A 19,859-nucleotide genomic window follows, 5' to 3' on the forward strand; every position below is an offset into this window, starting at 1 on the left:
GGGTGGATAGTCAGAGGCTTTTCCCCAGGGTGGAAGGGTCAATTGCGAGAGGACACAGGTTCAAGGTGAGGGGGGGGAAGTTTAAGGATGATGTGCGGGGGGAGTTTTTCATGCAGAGCGTGGTTGGTGCTGGAATGCACTGCCAGAGGAGGTGGTGGAAGCAGGAACATTAGTAACATTTAAGAGGCAGCTGGATGGGTTCAGGAATGGGAGGGAATAGAGGAGGACAGGCTATGGGCAGAAAGGTTTTTTGGTTGATTAAGGGCATCATGATCGGCAGGATGTTGGAGGGCCGAAGGGCCTGTTCCTGAGCTGTATTTTCCTCTGTTCTATCCAACGCCTTCAGCTATTTCTTGGTGTCACATGGAGTGAATCAAATTGGCTGAAGAATCTAATGTTGGGGACCACTGGAGGAGGCCGAGATGGATCATCCACTCAGCACTTCTGGCTGGAAAGGGTAGTGAATGCTTCAGCCTTATCTTTGCACTGATGTGCTGGGCTCCTCCATCATCAAGGATGGAGGAAGAACAGCAAACAGGCCCTTCGGCCCGACAGAGATAAAAGCAAATTACTGCAGATGCTGGAATCTGAAACAGAAAGCGAAAATGCAGCAGGTCTGAAAACCGCTGCGGAGACAGAACAGAGCCAACGTTTCAATGCTGGACAACCTGCTGAGATTTTCCAGCATTGTGTGTTTCTGAGAAGGGGGATATTTGTGGAGCCTTCTCCTCCAGTGAGTTGTTTGACTGTCCACCATGATTCACGCCTGGGTGTGGCAGGACTGCCAGGCTGGTGAGTAGTTGTGGTTGGGGGATTTAGAGAGATACTGGGTCAGGGCAGTGGGTGAAGATGGACAGAGAGTGGGTAGTTATGGTAGGGCTATATGTGGAAATGATGAATTGGTGGGGTTGGGGGATAGACAGTTGCTGACTGCATGTTGTTGAGGGATATTCAAGCTCGGTCTGACAAGTGGCAAGAAACATTCACGCCACACAATTGCCAGATGCACTGCAGGAACTCAGCAAGGCTCCTCAGGCAGCACCTTCCAAATGAACCACCTCTACCTCTTCAGGGGATAAGGGCATGGGAACACCACCACCTGAAGTTCCCTCCAAGTCACTCACCATCCTGACTTGGAAGTATGTCACTGTTCCTTCACAGTGGGTCAAAACCCTAGAATTCCCTCTCCAACTGTGAGTGTACCTACACCACAGAAACTGCAGCATTTCAAGAAGGTAACTCACGCTCACCACCAAGGGCATTTAGGGGTGGTCAATAAATACTGACCCTGCCAGCAATGCTCACACTCCATGAATAAAAAGATGGGGCTTAAGAACATAGAACATAGAACATAGAACATTACAGCGCAGAACAGGCCCTTCGGCCCACGATGTTGCGCCGACCAGTTACAAAAACAATGACCCACTAGCCTATACCAATCCCTTTTCGTCCATAAACCTATCCAGAGATCTCTTAAACGCCCCCAAACTAGACGCATTTACAACTGCAGCAGGCAGGGCATTCCAATCCCTCACCACCCGCTGGGTAAAGAACCTACCCCTGACATCCGTCCTGTAGCTACCCCCCCTTAATTTAAAGCCATGCCCCCTCGTGCTAGCTTTCTCCATCCGAGGAAAAAGGCTATCACTATCCACCCTATCTAAACCTCTAATCATCTTATATGTTTCAATAAGATCCCCTCTTAGCCGCCTTCTTTCCAACGAAAACAACCCTAGATCCCTCAGTCTCTCCTCATAGGACCTCCCCACCATACCAGGCAACATCCTAGTAAACCTCCTCTGCACCCTCTCCAACGCCTCCACATCCTTCTTGTAATGCGGGGACCAGAACTGCACACAGTACTCCAAGTGCGGCCGCACTAGAGTAGTGTACAGTTGCAACATTACACTGCGACTCCTAAATTCAATCCCCCTACCAATAAACGCCAAGACACCGTACGCCTTCTTGACAACCTTATCTACTTGATTCCCAACTTTCAGGGATCTATGTACACACACACCTAGATCCCTCTGTTCATCCACACTATTCAAAGTCCTCCCGTTAGCCCTATACTCGACACATCTGTTGCTCCTACCAAAGTGAATTACCTCACACTTCTCCGCATTAAATTCCATCCGCCACCTCTCGGCCCAGCTCTGCAACCTATCTAAGTCTCCCTGCAGACTATGACACCCTTCCTCACAATCTACCACACCTCCAACTTTGGTGTCATCAGCAAATTTACTAATCCACCCAACTATACCCTCATCCAGATCATTAATAAAAATTACAAACAACAGTGGCCCCAAAACAGATCCCTGAGGGACACCACTCGTAACTGCACTCCATGATGAATATTTACCATCCACCACCACCCTCTGTCTCCTATCTGATAGCCAATTCCTGATCCAACTTCCTAGATTACCCACAATCCCATACATCTGCATTTTCTGCAGAAGCCTACCATGGTGAACCTTATCGAACGCCTTACTAAAATCCATGTATACCACGTCAACTGCCTTACCCCCATCCACCTCTTTGGTCACCTTCTCAAAAAACTCAATAAGGTTAGTAAGGCACGACCTACCTGCTACAAAACCATGCTGACTATTTCTAATCAATTCATTACACTCCAAATAACTATAAATCCTATCCCTAATAATTTTTTCTAAAACCTTGCCCACAACAGAAGTAAGACTCACCGGTCTATAATTCCCGGCAAAGTCTCTGTTCCCCTTCTTAAACAATGGGACAACATTCGCTATCCTCCAATCCTCCGGGACTACACCAGAGACCAATGACGACCTGAAGATCTGAGCCAGAGGCTCTGCAATCACCTCTCTAGCCTCCCAGAGAATCCTAGGGTAGATCCCATCCGGACCAGGGGACTTATCTATTTTCAGCCCCTCAAGAATTTCCAGCACATCCTCTTTATCAACCGTAATACTGTCTATTTTACACCCCTGCAACCCAATGTCCTCCTCAGCTATATTCATGTCCCCCTGCGTGAACACCGAAGAGAAATATTGGTTCAATACTTCTCCAATCTCCTCCGGTTCCACACACAACTTCCCCCTGCTGTCTGTAACTGGCCCTAATCTTGCCCTGACCAACCTTCTGTTCTTGACATACTTATAGAACGCCTTAGGATTCTCCTTAATCCTATCAGCCAAAGTCTTCTCATGTCCTCTTTTAGCCCTTCTCAACTCACTCTTCAACTCCCTCCTAGCCAATCTAAAGCTTTCTAGTGCACTATCTGAGCCCTCCAATCTCATCCGAACATAAGCCTCCTTTTTCTTTTTAACCATCGACTCAACTCTTTTAGTGCACCACGGTTCCCTAGATCTACCAAATCCACCATGCCTGAGGAGTTAGGAGTGCAGGGAGAAGGCTGGTAGGTTGGCATGAGGGATATGGGCAGAGTGGAGGGTCTGGGTGGGATGCTTTTTTGGAGAGTTAGTGTAGACTTGACAGGCCGAATGGCCTCTTTCTGCACCGTCGGGATTCTTTGATACTATTTTTTCATTGGTGACACAGAGATGAGAGATTACACAGTTAAACATAATCTCTCACACAGCCTCCTCCGCATGCAAGGAAATGTCGCCAGAATCTAAATTCTGACAAATCCTGAACTCATTTGCCAAGGAATTTTATCCTTGGCTGGGAATCGTGTAAACAATTGTTAAAAATAACTTGGGTTCTTAATCCTGCTCCCTGAGCCCATGTATTCATTCACAGAACAACATTTCAGTAATATCAGCAGAAAACAGGAACCCAATGTCTGATTTCTACAGAATGATTCAAACTTTACACCCTCTATATTCCTCAGCAGTGACTGGGTAACAGGTAGCAATAGCTACCAACACCCACTAACTGAGAAACTGTCACTAAGGAATACAACTGGGTTTGTTCCATGAGGAGTACATACAGTGGGAGTGAACGGGAAGGGGTTTGGGACAATTAGAATTGTGCACAATGGGAGTGAATGGGAACGGGTTTGATCATTGGGATTGTGTACAATGGGAGTGAATGGGAAGGGGTTTGATCCACTGGGATTGTGTACAATGGGAGTGAATGGGAAGGAGTTTTAGTCCATTGGGATTGTGCACAATGGGAGTGAATGGGAAGGGGTTTGATCCATTGGGATTGTGTACAATGGGAGTGAATGGGAAGGGGTTTGATCCATTGGGATTGTGTACAATGGGAGTGAATGGGAACGGGTTTGATCATTGGGATTGTGTACAATGGGAGTGAATGGGAAGGGGTTTGATCCACTGGGATTGTGTACAATGGGAGTGAATGGGAAGGGGTTTGATCCACTGGGATTGTGCACAATGGGAGTGAATGGGAAGGGGTTTGATCCATTGGGATTGTGCACAATGGGAGTGAACGGGAAGGGGTTTGATCCATTGGGATTGTGTACAATGGGAGTGAATGGGAAGGGGTTTGATCCATTGGGATTGTGTACAATGGGAGTGAATGGGAACGGGTTTGATCCACTGGGATTGTGTACAATGGGAGTGAATGGGAACGGGTTTGATCCACTGGGATTGTGCACAATGGGAGTGAATGGGAAGGGGTTTGATCCACTGGGATTGTGCACAATGGGAGTGAATGGGAAGGGGTTTGATCCACTGGGATTGTGTACAGTGGGAGTGAATGGGAAGGGGTTTGATCCATTGGGATTGTGTACAATGGGAGTGAACGGGAAGGGGTTTGATCCATTGGGATTGTGTACAATGGGAGTGAATGGGAAGGGGTTTGATCCATTGGGATTGTGTACAATGGGAGTGAACGGGAAGGGGTTTGATCCATTGGGATTGTGTACAATGGGAGTGAACGGGAAGGGGTTTGATCCATTGGGATTGTGTACAATGGGAGTGAATGGGAAGGGGTTTGATCCACTGGGATTGTGCACAATGGGAGTGAATGGGAAGGGGTTTGATCCACTGGGATTGTGCACAATGGGAGTGAATGGGAAGGGGTTTGATCCACTGGGATTGTGTACAATGGGAGTGAATGGGAAGGGGTTTGATCCATTGGGATTGTGTACAATGGGAGTGAATGGGAAGGGGTTTGATCCACTGGGATTGTGCACAATGGGAGTGAATGGGAAGGGGTTTGATCCACTGGGATTGTGCACAATGGGAGTGAACGGGAAGGGGTTTGATCCATTGGGATTGTGTACAATGGGAGTGAATGGGAAGGGGTTTGATCCATTGGGATTGTGTACAATGGGAGTGAATGGGAACGGGTTTGATCCATTGGGATTGTGTACAATGGGAGTGAATGGGAACGGGTTTGATCCATTGGGATTGTGTACAATGGGAGTGAATGGGAAGGGGTTTGATCCATTGGGATTGTGTACAATGGGAGTGAATGGGAAGGGGTTTGATCCATTGGGATTGTGCACAATGGGAGTGAATGGGAAGGGGTTTGATCCATTGGGATTGTGCACAATGGGAGTGAATGGGAAGGGGTTTGATCCACTGGGATTGTGTACAATGGGAGTGAACGGGAAGGGGTTTGATCCATTGGGATTGTGTACAATGGGAGTGAATGGGAAGGGGTTTGATCCATTGGGATTGTGTACAATGGGAGTGAACGGGAAGGGGTTTGATCCATTGGGATTGTGTACAATGGGAGTGAACGGGAAGGGGTTTGATCCATTGGGATTGTGTACAATGGGAGTGAATGGGAAGGGGTTTGATCCACTGGGATTGTGCACAATGGGAGTGAATGGGAAGGGGTTTGATCCACTGGGATTGTGCACAATGGGAGTGAATGGGAAGGGGTTTGATCCACTGGGATTGTGTACAATGGGAGTGAATGGGAAGGGGTTTGATCCATTGGGATTGTGTACAATGGGAGTGAATGGGAAGGGGTTTGATCCACTGGGATTGTGCACAATGGGAGTGAATGGGAAGGGGTTTGATCCATTGGGCTTGTGTAGAATGAGTTAATGAGATGGGTTTTATCCATTGGGATTCATAGAATTATACAGCACAGAAGAGGCCCTTTGGCCCATCGAGTTCACACCGATACATTAGAAACACCTGACCTCCCACCTCATCCCACTTGCCAGCATTTGGCCCATAGCCCTGAATGTTCTGATGTGCCAAGTACTCAGCCCGATACTTTTTAAAGGATGTGAGGCAACTCACCCCCACCAACCTCGCAGGCAGCGCATTCCAGACCATCACCCCCCTCTGGGTAAAAAAGCTTTTCCTCACAAACCCCCTCCCCCACCTCACCTTAAGCCTATGTCTCCCTGTGACTGACCCTTCAATGAAGGGGAACAGCTGCTCCCTATCCACTCTGTCCATGTCCCTCAATGAGTCAATGCGATGGGGTGGAAGCATTAGGATTGTGGACAGAGTGGATAGGAGGAGGTTGGGTCGATGAGGAGTGATCCTGGTCATTGGTCTAACTTTTACCAACTCCAGCAGCAAACACTTCCATTCACAATTCCCATGTCCCTAATCCCTGTCCAATCTCATTTTCGAATGTTGCTGCATTCACTAATCCTGGACCTGATTCCCACAGCCTCGCTGCTCTGTCTAAAGATTCTACTGCCAGGGCTAAATCTCTTGCCTTTAATCTTCTATCTCTGGCTCCTTATTAGATCCTCAACTATTGGAAAGAGTTTGTGCATCTATCCTTCAGGAGGTGAGGGAAGTGAGGTGGGAGAGATGAGTGACAGGGACAGGACAATAAAACTGATGATAATATACCGTGTGAACTCAGTACAGAGTGTCAAGGTAGAATAACAAGGCAATGTTTGACCAATTATTCAGCCCATTTACAAGCCTGAGACTGTTTACCCCATCTCTCTCCGAGCTGGAGTCCACAGCCCAACACAAAGCCAACTCCAGAACAAATCACAAATAACTAACATACCTCCCCGAGCTTCAAAACATCCCCAAAAGTAAACGACTGGAAGCTGTCAGCGCTGCCAGCAACTTTCAAAACTAAACACAATGGTGCATCTGACACACCGCATATTAATGCAAATCCCAACTTATAACCATGTAGGTGGGGGAAAGGGGGGGTGGGGGGGGAGAGAACTCAGTGCGAGGGCTACAGGGAGGGAGAAGGTCAGAGTGTGAGGGATGGGGGGGGGAGGTCAGAGTGTGAGGGATACGGGGGGGGGAGGTCAGAGTGTGAGGGATACGGGGGGGGGGAGGTCAGAGTGTGAGGGATACGGGGGGGGGAGGTCAGAGTGTGAGGGATACGGGGGGGGGAGGTCAGAGTGTGAGGGATACGGGGGGGGGAGGTCAGAGTGTGAGGGATACGGGGGGGGGGGAGGTCAGAGTGTGAGGGATACGGGGGGGGGAGGTCAGAGTGTGAGGGATACGGGGGGGGGGAGGTCAGAGTGTGAGGGATACGGGGGGGGGAGGTCAGAGTGTGAGGGATACGGGGGGGGGGAGGTCAGAGTGTGAGGGATACGGGGGGGGGAGGTCAGAGTGTGAGGGATACGGGGGGGGGGAGGTCAGAGTGTGAGGGATACGGGGGGGGGAGGTCAGAGTGTGAGGGATACGGGGGGGGAGGTCAGAGTGTGAGGGATACGGGGGGGGGGAGGTCAGAGTGTGAGGGATACGGGGGGGGGGAGGTCAGAGTGTGAGGGATACGGGGGGGGGGGAGGTCAGAGTGTGAGGGATACGGGGGGGGGGAGGTCAGAGTGTGAGGGATACGGGGGGGGGGAGGTCAGAGTGTGAGGGATACGGGGGGGGGGGGAGGTCAGAGTGTGAGGGATACGGGGGGGGAGGTCAGAGTGTGAGGGATACAGGGGAGGGGGGGAGGTCAGAGTGTGAGGGATGGGGGGGGGGGGAGGTCAGAGTGTGAGGGATACAGGGGAGGGGGGGAGGTCAGAGTGTGAGGGATGGGGGGGGGAGGTCAGAGTGTGAGGGATACGGGGGGGGGGGGGAGGTCAGAGTGTGAGGGATACGGGGGGGGGGGGAAGGTCAGAGGGGTTTGAGTTTGGTGGGGGTGGGGGGAATGGGGGCTGTTGTAGGCAGGGGGAATTGGTCTCATGTGACCAGTTCAGTGGGGGGGGGGAACGGGTTGTTTCTCAGCAGGCTGCGATCAATGTTGACACGGAAGGGCTTGCCGGTGATGGTTGACAGTGGGGGGAAAGCCAGAGTGTAGCACTAGTAAGGGGAACAAGGTGCAGAAAATAATTGGGAGGATCAGATGGCATGAGAGTAAGATATTAGATTGAGATGGAGTAAGAGGGAATATAATAAGGGTTCACAATGTCTGTCAGTAAACACAAAGCATGCAAAATCAGATTGGTGATCTGCAGCTGAGGTAGCCACATGGGAATGACGTCACGGCAATATTGAAAACAGACTGATGCTCAGGGAAAAGGGAAGAAAATGTATTCCTCCTTCAATACTCAGATAGAAAGCTGGTTAGCAGGCAGGAAGCAAAGAGTTGGGCCTTTTTCTGATTGGCAGTCAGTGACTAGTGGGGTTCCGCAGGGATCTGTGCTCGGACCCCAACTGTTGACATTATATATGAATGATTTGGAAGAGGGAACTGAATGTATTATCTTCAGATTTGAAGATGATACAAAGTTGGGTGGGAGGGTGAGCTGTGAGGAGGATGCAGAGATATTTCAGTGTGATTTGGACAGGCTGAGTGTGTGGGTATCTGCATGGCAGATGCAGTATAATGTGGATAAATGTGAGGTTATCCACTTTGGGAGCAATAACAGGAAGTCAGATTATTACTGGAGTGGGTATAAATTGAGGGAGGTGGATACTCAATGTGACCTTAGAAACACAGAATACCTACAGTACAGAAGGAGGCCATTCAGCCCATCAATTCTGTACCGACCAAAATCCCACTCAGGCCCTACTCTCATAACCCCACACATTTACCTTGCTAATCCCCATTACACTAGGGTCAATTTAGAATGGCCAATCAACCAAACCTGTACATTTTTGGAGTGTGGAAGGAAACCAGAGCACCTGGGGGAAATCTGCACAGACACGGAGAACATGCAAACTCCACACAGACAGTGAGCCAAGCCAGGAACTGAACCCAGGACCCTGACACTGTGAGGCAGCAGTTCTAACCACTGTGCTGCTGTGCCGCTCATAATGATAAACTTCAAGGGAATACGGATAGTTTAACGAAATGGGCAGACAGTGGCAAGCAAAGCTGAATGCAGAGAACTGTAAAGTATTTTGGTAAGAATAACATGGAGACAGAACATAAAAAAGCTAAAAGGGTGCAAGAACTGAGGGATGTGGGTGTATATGTGCATAAATCACTGCGAGCGTGATTAATATAGTATACAGTATCCTGGGCTTTATCAATAGACCCATAAAGTACAGAGTAAGGAGGTTATTTTAAACCAGTATAAAACACTGGCTCAGTCTCAACTGGAGAATTGTGTCCATTCAGGACACCACATTCTCGGAAGATCAGACATTGTTTCCCAAGGCAGATTGGTAAACTTTGCCCCGAGTGGAAATCAGGAATTAAGGAAGCTGTGTCTCACAGGCTGGAGTGGCTGGGAGATATCCAGGCACTGGAAAGTAGGTTTGAGGGGCTTGGAGAAGGACAGGCTGGAGACATACCTGTGAGATCTGTACCCTCAGGAAACATAAGGAGCTGCAGAGGATGCTTGATGTCACACAGGTAATTCAACATGAGACTGAGGTACTCCTGGTCTGCCTCCCAATTCCTCTGAACAAAGATGAATGCAGCTACTTGCATGGCCCAGCCTGAAAAGGGAAACACAGCAGAGTGAACGGAGAAACAGAGGAGCTGGGCAAAGGGAGAGTGACTGGGGAGAGGCAGAGAGACACACAGAGAAACAGAGAGTTTGAAGTTTATTGATTATTGTCACATTAACACTGCAATGCAGTTACTGTGAAAATCCCCAAGTCGCCATACTCTGGCACCTGTTCGGGTACACTGAGGGAGAACTTAGCATGGCCAATACACCTAACCAGCATGTCTTTGGACTGTGGGAGGAAACCCACGCAGACATGGGGAGAATGCGCAAACACTGCAAAGACAGTGACCCAAGCCAGGAATCGAACCTGGGTCCATGGTGCTATACAAAGAACAAACAACAAAAACAGCCCGGGAAACAGGCCCTTCAGCCCAACGAGCCCATGCCGCCATCTTAACATCACCAGTCTCCCCCTCCACCCATGACCCTTATCTAATGTTTTATGGCCATCCGCATTGAGGGAAACTAATTTAGGGACAATTTATTACTGCCAATCAGCCTAATAGCACATCTTTGGGGTGTGGGAGGAAACCGGAGCACCCGGAGAAAACCCACGCAAGCACAGGGAGAATGTGCAAACTCCCACAGACACTGGCCCAAATCCATGTGTCTGCACAGCAATCAGTGATAGTCACTGAGCTGTCGTCTTGCCCAGTATCTGGTCCAGTTTAGGCACACACTAACGACATGAAGCACTAGGCCAATCTCAAACAACCAAGAGCAGCCCCAGTACGACCCATCGCATGTATGCCCCTCATTGGACAACAAGGCGGACCGACTTAAAACCTGTGAATGAAAAGAGGAAAAAAAAACATTATTGTTGTACCATATCCATTTACCTTACCAGGGACGCCCCAATGCTAATGAACCTTATTTAAAACAATCTCCTATATCCACCCATCTCCAACCCACTCATGTGCCTGTCTAAGTTACTCTTAAATGACTCTAGCGTGTTTGCCTCCACCACCTTACTTGGCAGAGCATTCCATACCCCCACTACCCTCTGTGTGAAAAACCTCCCTCTAATATCTGTGTTATACCTCTCCCCCCTCACCTTAAGCCCATGGCCCCTTGTCCTACGTGTCTCTATCATAGGAAATAGCTTACGTCTGTTTACTCTATCTATACCCTTCATAATCTTATATACCTCTATTAGACCCCCCCTCAGTCGGCGTCTTTCAAGGGAAAAGAGCCCCAATTTATTCAATCTTTCCTCAAACCCCAGTCCTTCCATACCAGGCAACATCCTGGTAAACCTCCTCTGCACTCTCTCCAGAGTCTCCACGTCCTTCCGGTAGTAAGGCGATCAGAACTGGACGCAGTACTCTAAATGCAGCCTAACCAACGTTCTGTACAACTGCAACATTAGACTCCAGCTCTTATACCCCTTCCTATAAAGGCTAACATACCACTGGCTTTCTTCACCATACTCTCCACTTGCACTGCCACCTTCAAAGACTTGTGCACTTGCACCCCCAGGTCTTGCTGTGATTCTATACTCCTTATGGGCTTACCCTTTATCATATAACTTACCCCTACATTATTCCGGCCAAAATGCATCACCTCACATGAGGTGCTAACCACTGTGCCGCCTGTGTCCCTGTGTGCTCCAGTTTCCTCCCACAATCCAGAGATGTGCGTGTCAGGTTGACTGGCCATACTAAACTGTCACTTAGTATCAGGGGGACTAGCAGGGTAAATGGGGCTATGGGGATAGAGACTGGGTGGGATTGTAGTTGGTGCACCCTCACATCTTGCCTTCAAACAACTGCACAACCTCAAACAGACCACTGTCCACATCAAACTATCCAGCCTTCAGGAGAACAGTGACCACGACCCTGCCACAGCAACCTCTGCAAGACATGCCGGATCATTGACACGGCTGCCATCATCTCACGTGAGAACACCATCCACCAGGTACATGGTACAAACTCTTGCAACTTGGCCAATGTTGTCTACCTGATACGCTGCAGGAAAGGAGGTCCTGAGGCATAGTACATTGGGGAGATCATGCTGACATGATGGCAACAGATGAATGAACATCACTCAACAATCACCAGGCAAGACAGTTCTCTTCCTGTTGGCGAACACTTCAGCGGTCACGGGCATTTGGCCTCTGATCTTCGGGTAAGCATTCTCCGAGGCGTCCTTCACAACACACGACAGCGCAGAGTCGCTGAGCAGAGACTGATATCCAAGTTCCGCACCCACGAGGACGGCCTCAACCGGGATCTTGGGTTCCTGTCACTCTATCTGTAACCCCCATGACTTGCCTGGGTTTGCAAAATCTCATTAACTGTGCTGTCTGGAGACAATACACATCTCTTTAACTATGCTTAATGCTATCTCCACTCACATTGTCTGCACCTTTAAGACTTGATTAGCTGTAAAGACTCACATTCTAATCAGTATTTTGTAAATTGAGTTTGTGTCTTTATATGCCCTGTTTGTGAACAGAATTCCCACTTATCTGATGAAGGAGCAGTGCTCTGAAAACTAGTGGTGTTTGCTACCAAATAAACCTGCTGCAACTTTATAAGACCCTTGTCAGACCCCACTTGGAGTACTGTGCGCAGTTCTGGTCACCTCACTACAGGAAGGATGTGGAAGCTATTGAGAGGGTGCAGAGATTTACAAGGATGTTGCCCGGATTGGGAGGCATGCCTTATGAAGATAGGTTGAGGGAGCTAGGTCTCTTCTTCCTGGAGAGACGAAGATTGAGAGACAACCTGATAGAAGTTTATAAAATGTTGAGAGGTATAGGTAGGGTGGATTCTGGGAGGCTATTTCCCAGGGCTGAAATGGTCGCTACGAGAGGACACAGGTTTAAGGTGCTGGGGAGCAAGTACAGAAGTGATGTTAGGGGTAAGTTTTTCACTCAGAGGGTGGTGAGCGAGTGGAATCGGCTGCCGTCGGTTGTGGTAGAGGTGAACTCACTGGGGTCTTTTAAGAGACTTCTGGACAAGTATATGGGATTTAACGGGATTGAGGGTTATAGATAGGCCTGGTAGGTATGGATATGATCAGCGCAACTTGTGGGCTGAAGGGCCTGTTTGTGCTGTAGTGTTCTACGTTAAACCTGTTGGACTCTAACCTGGTGTTGTGAGACTTCTTACTGCGCTTATCCCAGACCAACACCGGCATCTCTAGATGGTGACAGCCCAGGACAGCTGGCCCCGGCCGGGGGGGGCAGGGGAAACTGGTTGGTGCAGAGCAGGGTGGAACCCCATGCTGTGCCAGCCTGTGCATTCTAGTTTAGCTGACTGTTTACTGACCACACCCACTAGACCCAGAACGATTCACCCAATCCACCATACGACAGTGAGACACAGCAGGAGGCATGTCACTGCATTGCTACAGCAATACTCAATCCTCAGCATCACAGTATACTGGCTATTCAAACACTCCCAGGGACAGCACAGGGTTAAATACACAGTAAACTACACTACAATGCTCCTTAGGTGTGTTGATCCTAAGAGGCATCAGATTGTGGCGAGCAGGAGAATTTCACAGTGACTTCATTTCAGTGTTAATGTGAGCCTTGCCTGTGACTAATAAAAACAAACTTTAAACTTTTTCCTTCTCTATGAATGGTATGCTTTGTATAGCATGCAAAAAACAATACTTTTCACTGTATGCTGATACATGTGACAATAATAAATCACATCAAATTTACACTGTTCCCCCGTCAAACACTCCCAGCAGAGGTACAGCACGGGGTTAGATACAGAGTAAAGCTCCCTCCACACTGTCCCCATCAAACACTCCCAGGACAGGTACAGCATGGGGTTAGATACAGAGTAAAGCTCCCTCTACACTGTCCCCATCAAACACTCCCAGGACAGGTACAGCATGGGGTTAGATACAGAGTAAAGCACCCTCTACACTGTCCCCCCATCAAACACTCCCAGGATAGGTACAGCACGGGGTTAGATACAGAGTAAAGCTCCCTCCACACTGTCCCCATCAAACACTCCCAGGACAGGTACAGCACAGGGTTAGATACAGAGTAAAGCTCCCTCCACACTGTCCCCATCAAACACTCCCAGGACAGGTACAGCACGGGGTTAGATACAGAGTAAAGCTCCCTCTACACTGTCCACCCATCAAACACTCCCAGGACAGGTACAGCATGGGGTTAGATACAGAGTAAAGCTCCCTCTACACTGTCCCCCCGTCAAACACTCCCAGGACAGGTACAGCACAGGGTTAGATACAGAGTAAAGCTCCCTCTACACTGTCCCCCATCAAACACTCCCAGGACAGGTACAACATGGGGTTAGATACAGAGTAAAGCTCCCTCTACACTGTCCCCCCCATCAAACACTCCCAGGACAGGTACAACACGGGGTTAGATACAGAGTAACTCATTTAGCAACTTAGTCACATCACTAAAGTTGCAGTTCTTGTAACAGGAAATGCTCAGTTTGCTTCCAGCCCAGTTTAGAAGTTTGGTTTTGAAGGTTTTTTAAGTGTAGATATGGGACTGAGCGTACCAGCTGTTTAGAAAGTTAATGGCTCTTTCCCCAAGGACCTGCACATTCCCATTTCAAGTCTTACAGCTTTTTTCAATTACTTGTTGAATCTTCCCAGGCAACAAGTCAGATCACTACAACTCACTGAGATGATGTTTTGGACTGTTTGTAACATGCAGATAGGTCAGGGGGAACCAGAGTATAGTTAGATTTTCAGGAAGCTTCTGATAAGGTGCCACACCAGAGGTTAGGTGAAGAAAATTGGAGCCCTTGTAATTGGGAATAATATACTGGTATGGATTGTGAACTAGTTACCGAACAGAAAAACAAGAGTAGGAATAAATGGGTCATTTTCAGGTTAGTACTGTGTGACAGGTGGAGAATCCAAGTTATTCGCAATCTAAAACAATCATTTGGGTGTGGGAATTAAATGTAAAATTTCCAAGTTTGCAGGTGATATCAAACTACATGGAAGCACGAGTTATGAGGAGGATGCAAAGACACGTTCAGGGGATTATGATTGGGTGAGCAACAATTTAAATTCAATGTGGAGAAATGTGAGGTTCTCCACTTTGGTCGGAGTACAGAAATACAGAGTACTTCTAAAACGGCAGAGACTGAGAAGAGCTGAACTTCAAAAGGGATTAGGGTGTCCTTATTCACAAAGCACTGAAAGCTAACATGCAGGTACAGCAAGCAATTAAGACATGTGTTAGCTTTTATTACAAGAAGATTTGAGTGCAGGAGTACAGATGTCTTATTGTAGTTATATAGAGCCTTGGCGAGACTGAGCCTGGAGTAGCATGTACAGTTTTGATCTTATTTTTATCTCTTTGATGGGAACAGGCTACATCAGCATTTATTGCCTCTGACTGGTCACCCTTCAGAAAATGTTGCCTTCTTACTCTGCTGCACAGAATAGAATATTCAAACATGCTAACATTAATAATCTTTCTTCTCAAAAGCTTCTTCAATTCCAGATACAGTCTCTGGTTTAATATTATGTTGCAATTGCCCTATACATCTCTCCCTTTGCCCTACAATGCTGAGTAACTGCCTAAACCCGCTGTTACAAATATGCCAGTACCACTCATTACCCTGTCAAATTACCCTCTATTCTTGAATCAGCTCTCAGTCCCGGACGATAATCTACACTGTCCCCTTTCCGTGGCCCCATTATCCTGCAGCTTCAGATCACTCCCACCCAGGACGAGCCAACACTTTCTCCAAGTTCATCCTCAGTTTACTGCTTGTACATTCATTAGCCACAGCGCAAACCCACAATCCCATTCCATTTTATGTGGAGCTGCCATCTTGAACTGCTGCAGTCTCTGTGGTGTAGGTACACCCACAGTGCTCTTAGGGTGGGAATTCCCATTGACTCGAGTTTTACCAGGGCTCCTTGATGCCACACTTGGTCAAATGCTGCCTTGGTGTCAAGGGCTGTCCTCATCTCTGGAGTTCAACTGTTCTGCCCTAGTTTGGATCAAGGCTGTGATGAGGTCAGGAGCTGAGTGACCCTGGAGAAACCCAAACTGGGCGTCACTGAGCGGGTTATTGCTGAGCAGGTGCTGCTGGATCGCGCTGTCGATGACCCCTTCCATCACTTTACTGATGATTGAGAGTAGACTGATTGGGCAGTAATTGGCTGGGTTGGATTTGTCCTGTTTTATGTGTACAGGACATACCTGGGCAATCTTCCACATTGTTGGATAGATGCCAGTGTTGTAACTGTGCTGGAAGAGCTTGGCTAGGGGAGCAGCAGGTTCTGAAACACAAGTCTTCAGTGCTATTGCTGGAATGTTATCAGGACCCATTCCCTTTGCAGCATCCAGTGCCTCCAACTGTTTCTTGATATCACGGGGAGCGAATGGAATTGCCTGGAGACTGGTATCTGAGATGTTGAGGACCACTGGAGGATGCGGAGATGGATTATCCGCTCGGTACTTCTGGCTGAAGATTGCTGTGAATACTTCAGCCTTATCTTTTACACTGACGTGCTGGGCTCCTCTGTCATTGAGGATGGGGATATTTGTGGAGTTTCCTCCTGCAGTGAGTTGTTTAATTGTCCATCACCTTTCACAGCTCGATGTGGCAGAGCTTGGATCTGATCCTTTGATTGTGGGATTGTTTAGCTCTGTTTATTGCTTGCAGCTTAGGCTGTTTAGTTATTTATTTATTTGTTACAAGTAGGCTTACATTATTACTGCAATGAAGTTACTGTGAAAATCCCCCTGTCGCAACATTCCAGTGCCTGTTCGGGTACACTGAGGGAGAAGTTAGCACGGCCAAAGCACCCTAACCAGCACGTCTTTTGGACTGTGGGAGGAAACTGGAGCACTCGGAAGAAACCCACGCAGACATGGGGAAAATGTGCAGACTTTGCACAGACAGTGACCCCAGCGGGGAATTGAACTCAGGTCCCTGGCACTGTGAGGCAGCAGTATCACCCTGCCACTGAATACTTGGCAAGTATTCCTGTGTTGTAGCTTCACCATGGTAACTTCTTATTTTTCGGTGTGCCTGGTGCTGCTCCTGACATGCCCTCCTGCCCTCTCCATTGACCCAGGGTTGATCCTCTGGCTTGTTGGTAATGTTTGAGTGGGGGATATGCTGAGCTATGGGGTTACAGATTGTGCTGGAGTAGAGTTCTGCTGCTGTTGATGGCCCACACACCTCATGGATGCCCAGTCTGGAGTTGATTTATTGTCACATGTATACAGTGACAAGTATTGTTTCTTGCATGCTATACAGACAAGATATACCATTCATAGAGTACAGAGGAGAAAGGAAGGAGAATGTGCAGAATGTAGTACTACAGTCAGAGCTAGGGTGTAGAGAAAGGTTGATGTGATTGATTGATTTATTGTCACATGTATTTACAGTGAAAAGTATTGTTTCTTACACGTTATATAGACAAAACATACCGTTCATAGAGAAGGAAATGAGAGAGTGCAGAATGTAGTATTACAATCATAGCTAGGGTGTAGAGAAAGATCAACTTAATGCGAGGTAAATCCATTCAAAAGTCTGAGGCAGCAGGGAAGCTGTTCTTGAGTCGGTCGGTACGTGACCTCAGACTTTTGTATCATTTTCCCGATGGAAGAAGGTGGAAGAGAGAATGTCCGGGGTGTGTGGGGTCCTTAATTATACTGGCTACTTTGCTGAGGCAGTGGGAAGTGTAGACAGAGTCAATGGATGGGAGGCTGGTTTGTGTGATGGACTGGGCTACATTCACAACCTTTTGTAGTTCCTTGTGGTCTTGGGCAGAGCAGGAGCCCAGGCCAAGCTGTGATACAACCAGAAAGAATGCTTTCTATGGGGCATCTGTAAAAGTTGGTGAGAGTCGTAGCTGACATGCCAAATTTCCTTAGTCTTCTGAGAAAGTGGAGGTGTTGGTGGGCTTTCTTAACTATAGTGTCGGCATGGGGGGGGGGACCAGGACAGGTTGTTGGTGATCTGGACACCTAAAAACTTGAAGCTCTCGATCCTTTCTGCTTCGTTCCTGTTGATGTAGACAGGGACATGTTCTCCCTTATTCTTCCTGAAGTCGATGACAATCTCCTTTGTTTTGTTGACATTGAGGGAGAGATTATTGTCACCGCACCAGTTCACCAGATTCTCGATCTCATTCCTGTGCTCTGTCTCGACATTGTAGTGGGTCGGATCTCAAACAGTGGTGTCATCAGCAAACTTGAAAATTGAACTGGAGGGGAATCTAGGTGTTCCAGGGTTGAGTATAGGGCCAGGGAGATGGCGTCTGCTGTGGATCTGATGCGGCAGTAGGCAAACTATAGTGGATCCAGGTAATCTGGGAGGCTAGAATTTATTCGTGCCAAGACTAAGCTTTCGAAGCACTTCAAAATGATGGATGTCAGAGGCACCACCATTAAGGCACACTGCTTGGTTTTTCTTTGGTACTGGGATGACGATTGTCTTCTTGAAGCAGATAGAGAGGTTGTTGTAAAGAGAGGTTGAAGGTGTCTGTGAATATCCCTGCCATCTATTCAGTGCAGGTCCAGGTACCCCACGCGGGCCAGTTGCTTTCTGTGAGTGGACTTTCGAGAAGACTGATCTGATGCCTGCAATGGTGATCTCGGATACTGGTTCAACTGTGCCTTCCGGGTAGAAGATGTCCTCCTGCTGAACTCTTACTCAAGGCAGGCATAGAACACGTTGAGCTCATTGGTGCTGGCAATTCTACACATCTTCAGCTTGTAGTGCTGCTAATACCTGTTTGAAATCACGGACAGATGAATCTGCGGCAGGCAGGTGCTGAGGAGAACTCAAGGATGTTTCTCCCTATTGTTAGTTTCCACCTGCCACAGCCCAGTGCCATGAGCCACTCTTGTGATGGACACTGAAACCTCACCCAGAGCACATTCTGCACCCTCGCCACCCTCAGTCTTTCTTCCATGTGGTGATCAATATGATGGAGTACCGGTTCATCAGCTGGGGCAGGGGGGACAGTAAGTGGTAACCAGCAGGAGGTTTCCTTGTCCATGTTTGATCTGGTGCCATGAGATTTCATTTGGTCTGAGTCAATGTGGAGGACTTCCAGGGCAACTCCTTCTCAACTATATACCGTGTACTGGGTCTGTCCTGCCGGTCAGACAGGACATACCAGGAATAGTGACCGTGGTGTCTGGCACATTATCTGGAAGGTTTGTTTCTGTGAGAATGACTATACTCGTCAGGCTGTTGCTTGACTAGTCTATGAGACAGCTCTCCCAGTTTCCACACAAGTTCCCAGAGGTTAGGAAGGCAGACTTTCCAAATTGACAGGGCTGGGTTTTGGGTTGTTGTTTCTAGATTGATGCTGGGTGGCCTACCTGACTTCATTCCTTTTTGTTCCATTTGTAGCAACTGAATACAACTGAGTGGCTTACTAGGCCATTCCGGGTCAACCACATTGCTGTGGATCAAAGGAAAGATGTACTTGCGGACAGGGAGTGCAATGAAGGTTCATCAAATTAATACCTGGATGGAGGAATGGTCCTATGAGGAAATGTGAGGTTATCCACTTTGGTAACAATAATAGGAAGACATTATTATTTGAATGGGTGTAGATTGAGAGCAGTGGATACACAGCGAGACCTTGGAGTCCTCTTGTATCAGTTGCTGAACGTACACCTGGACCATTGTGTACAGTTTTGGTGCCCTTGCTATAGAGGGAGTACAGTGAAGGTTTACCAGGCTGATTCCTGGGATGGCAGGTCTGTCATATAAGGAGAGACTGAGTGGGTTCAGATTATATTCACTGGAGTTTAGAACAGTAAGAGCGGGCGTCAGAGGAACTTATAAAATTCTAACAGGGTTAGATAGGGTAGATTCAGAAAGAATGTCCCCGATGGTGGGGAGAGTCCAGAACTAGGGGTCAGCGTTTGAGGATAAGGGGTAAACCTTTTAAAACTGAAGTGAGGAGAGATTTTGTCACCCAGAGGGTGGGGAATGTGTGGAATTCACTCCCACAGAAAGTAGTTGAGACCAAAATGTTGTCTGATTTCAGGAAGAAATTAGATATTGCTCTTGGGGCTAAAGGGGGCGGGGGGAGGGAGGGAATCAGGATATTGAATTTGATGATCAGCCATGGTCAAAATGAATGCCAGAGTAGGCTGGAAGGGCCAAATGGC

The 19,859-nt window shown here is 48.1% G+C and overlaps 1 protein-coding gene across 1 annotated transcript in view; it reads right to left on the reverse strand.

Annotated features, from left to right (window-relative positions):
* Positions 1-19,859, reverse strand: part of lclat1 (lysocardiolipin acyltransferase 1) — a 55,150-nt gene that overhangs the window by 17,935 nt on the left and 17,356 nt on the right. Inside the window, exon 4 of the mRNA XM_080183873.1 lies at positions 9,591-9,737. Coding sequence (XP_080039999.1) covers positions 9,591-9,737 — 147 coding nt within the window. The remainder of the gene's footprint in view (positions 1-9,590; positions 9,738-19,859) is intronic.

Source organism: Carcharhinus amblyrhynchos, unplaced genomic scaffold (assembly GCF_965287045.1).
Source record: "Carcharhinus amblyrhynchos unplaced genomic scaffold, sCarAmb.v2.hapA scaffold_454, whole genome shotgun sequence".
In the NCBI taxonomy this organism is placed as follows: domain Eukaryota; kingdom Metazoa; phylum Chordata; class Chondrichthyes; order Carcharhiniformes; family Carcharhinidae; genus Carcharhinus; species Carcharhinus amblyrhynchos.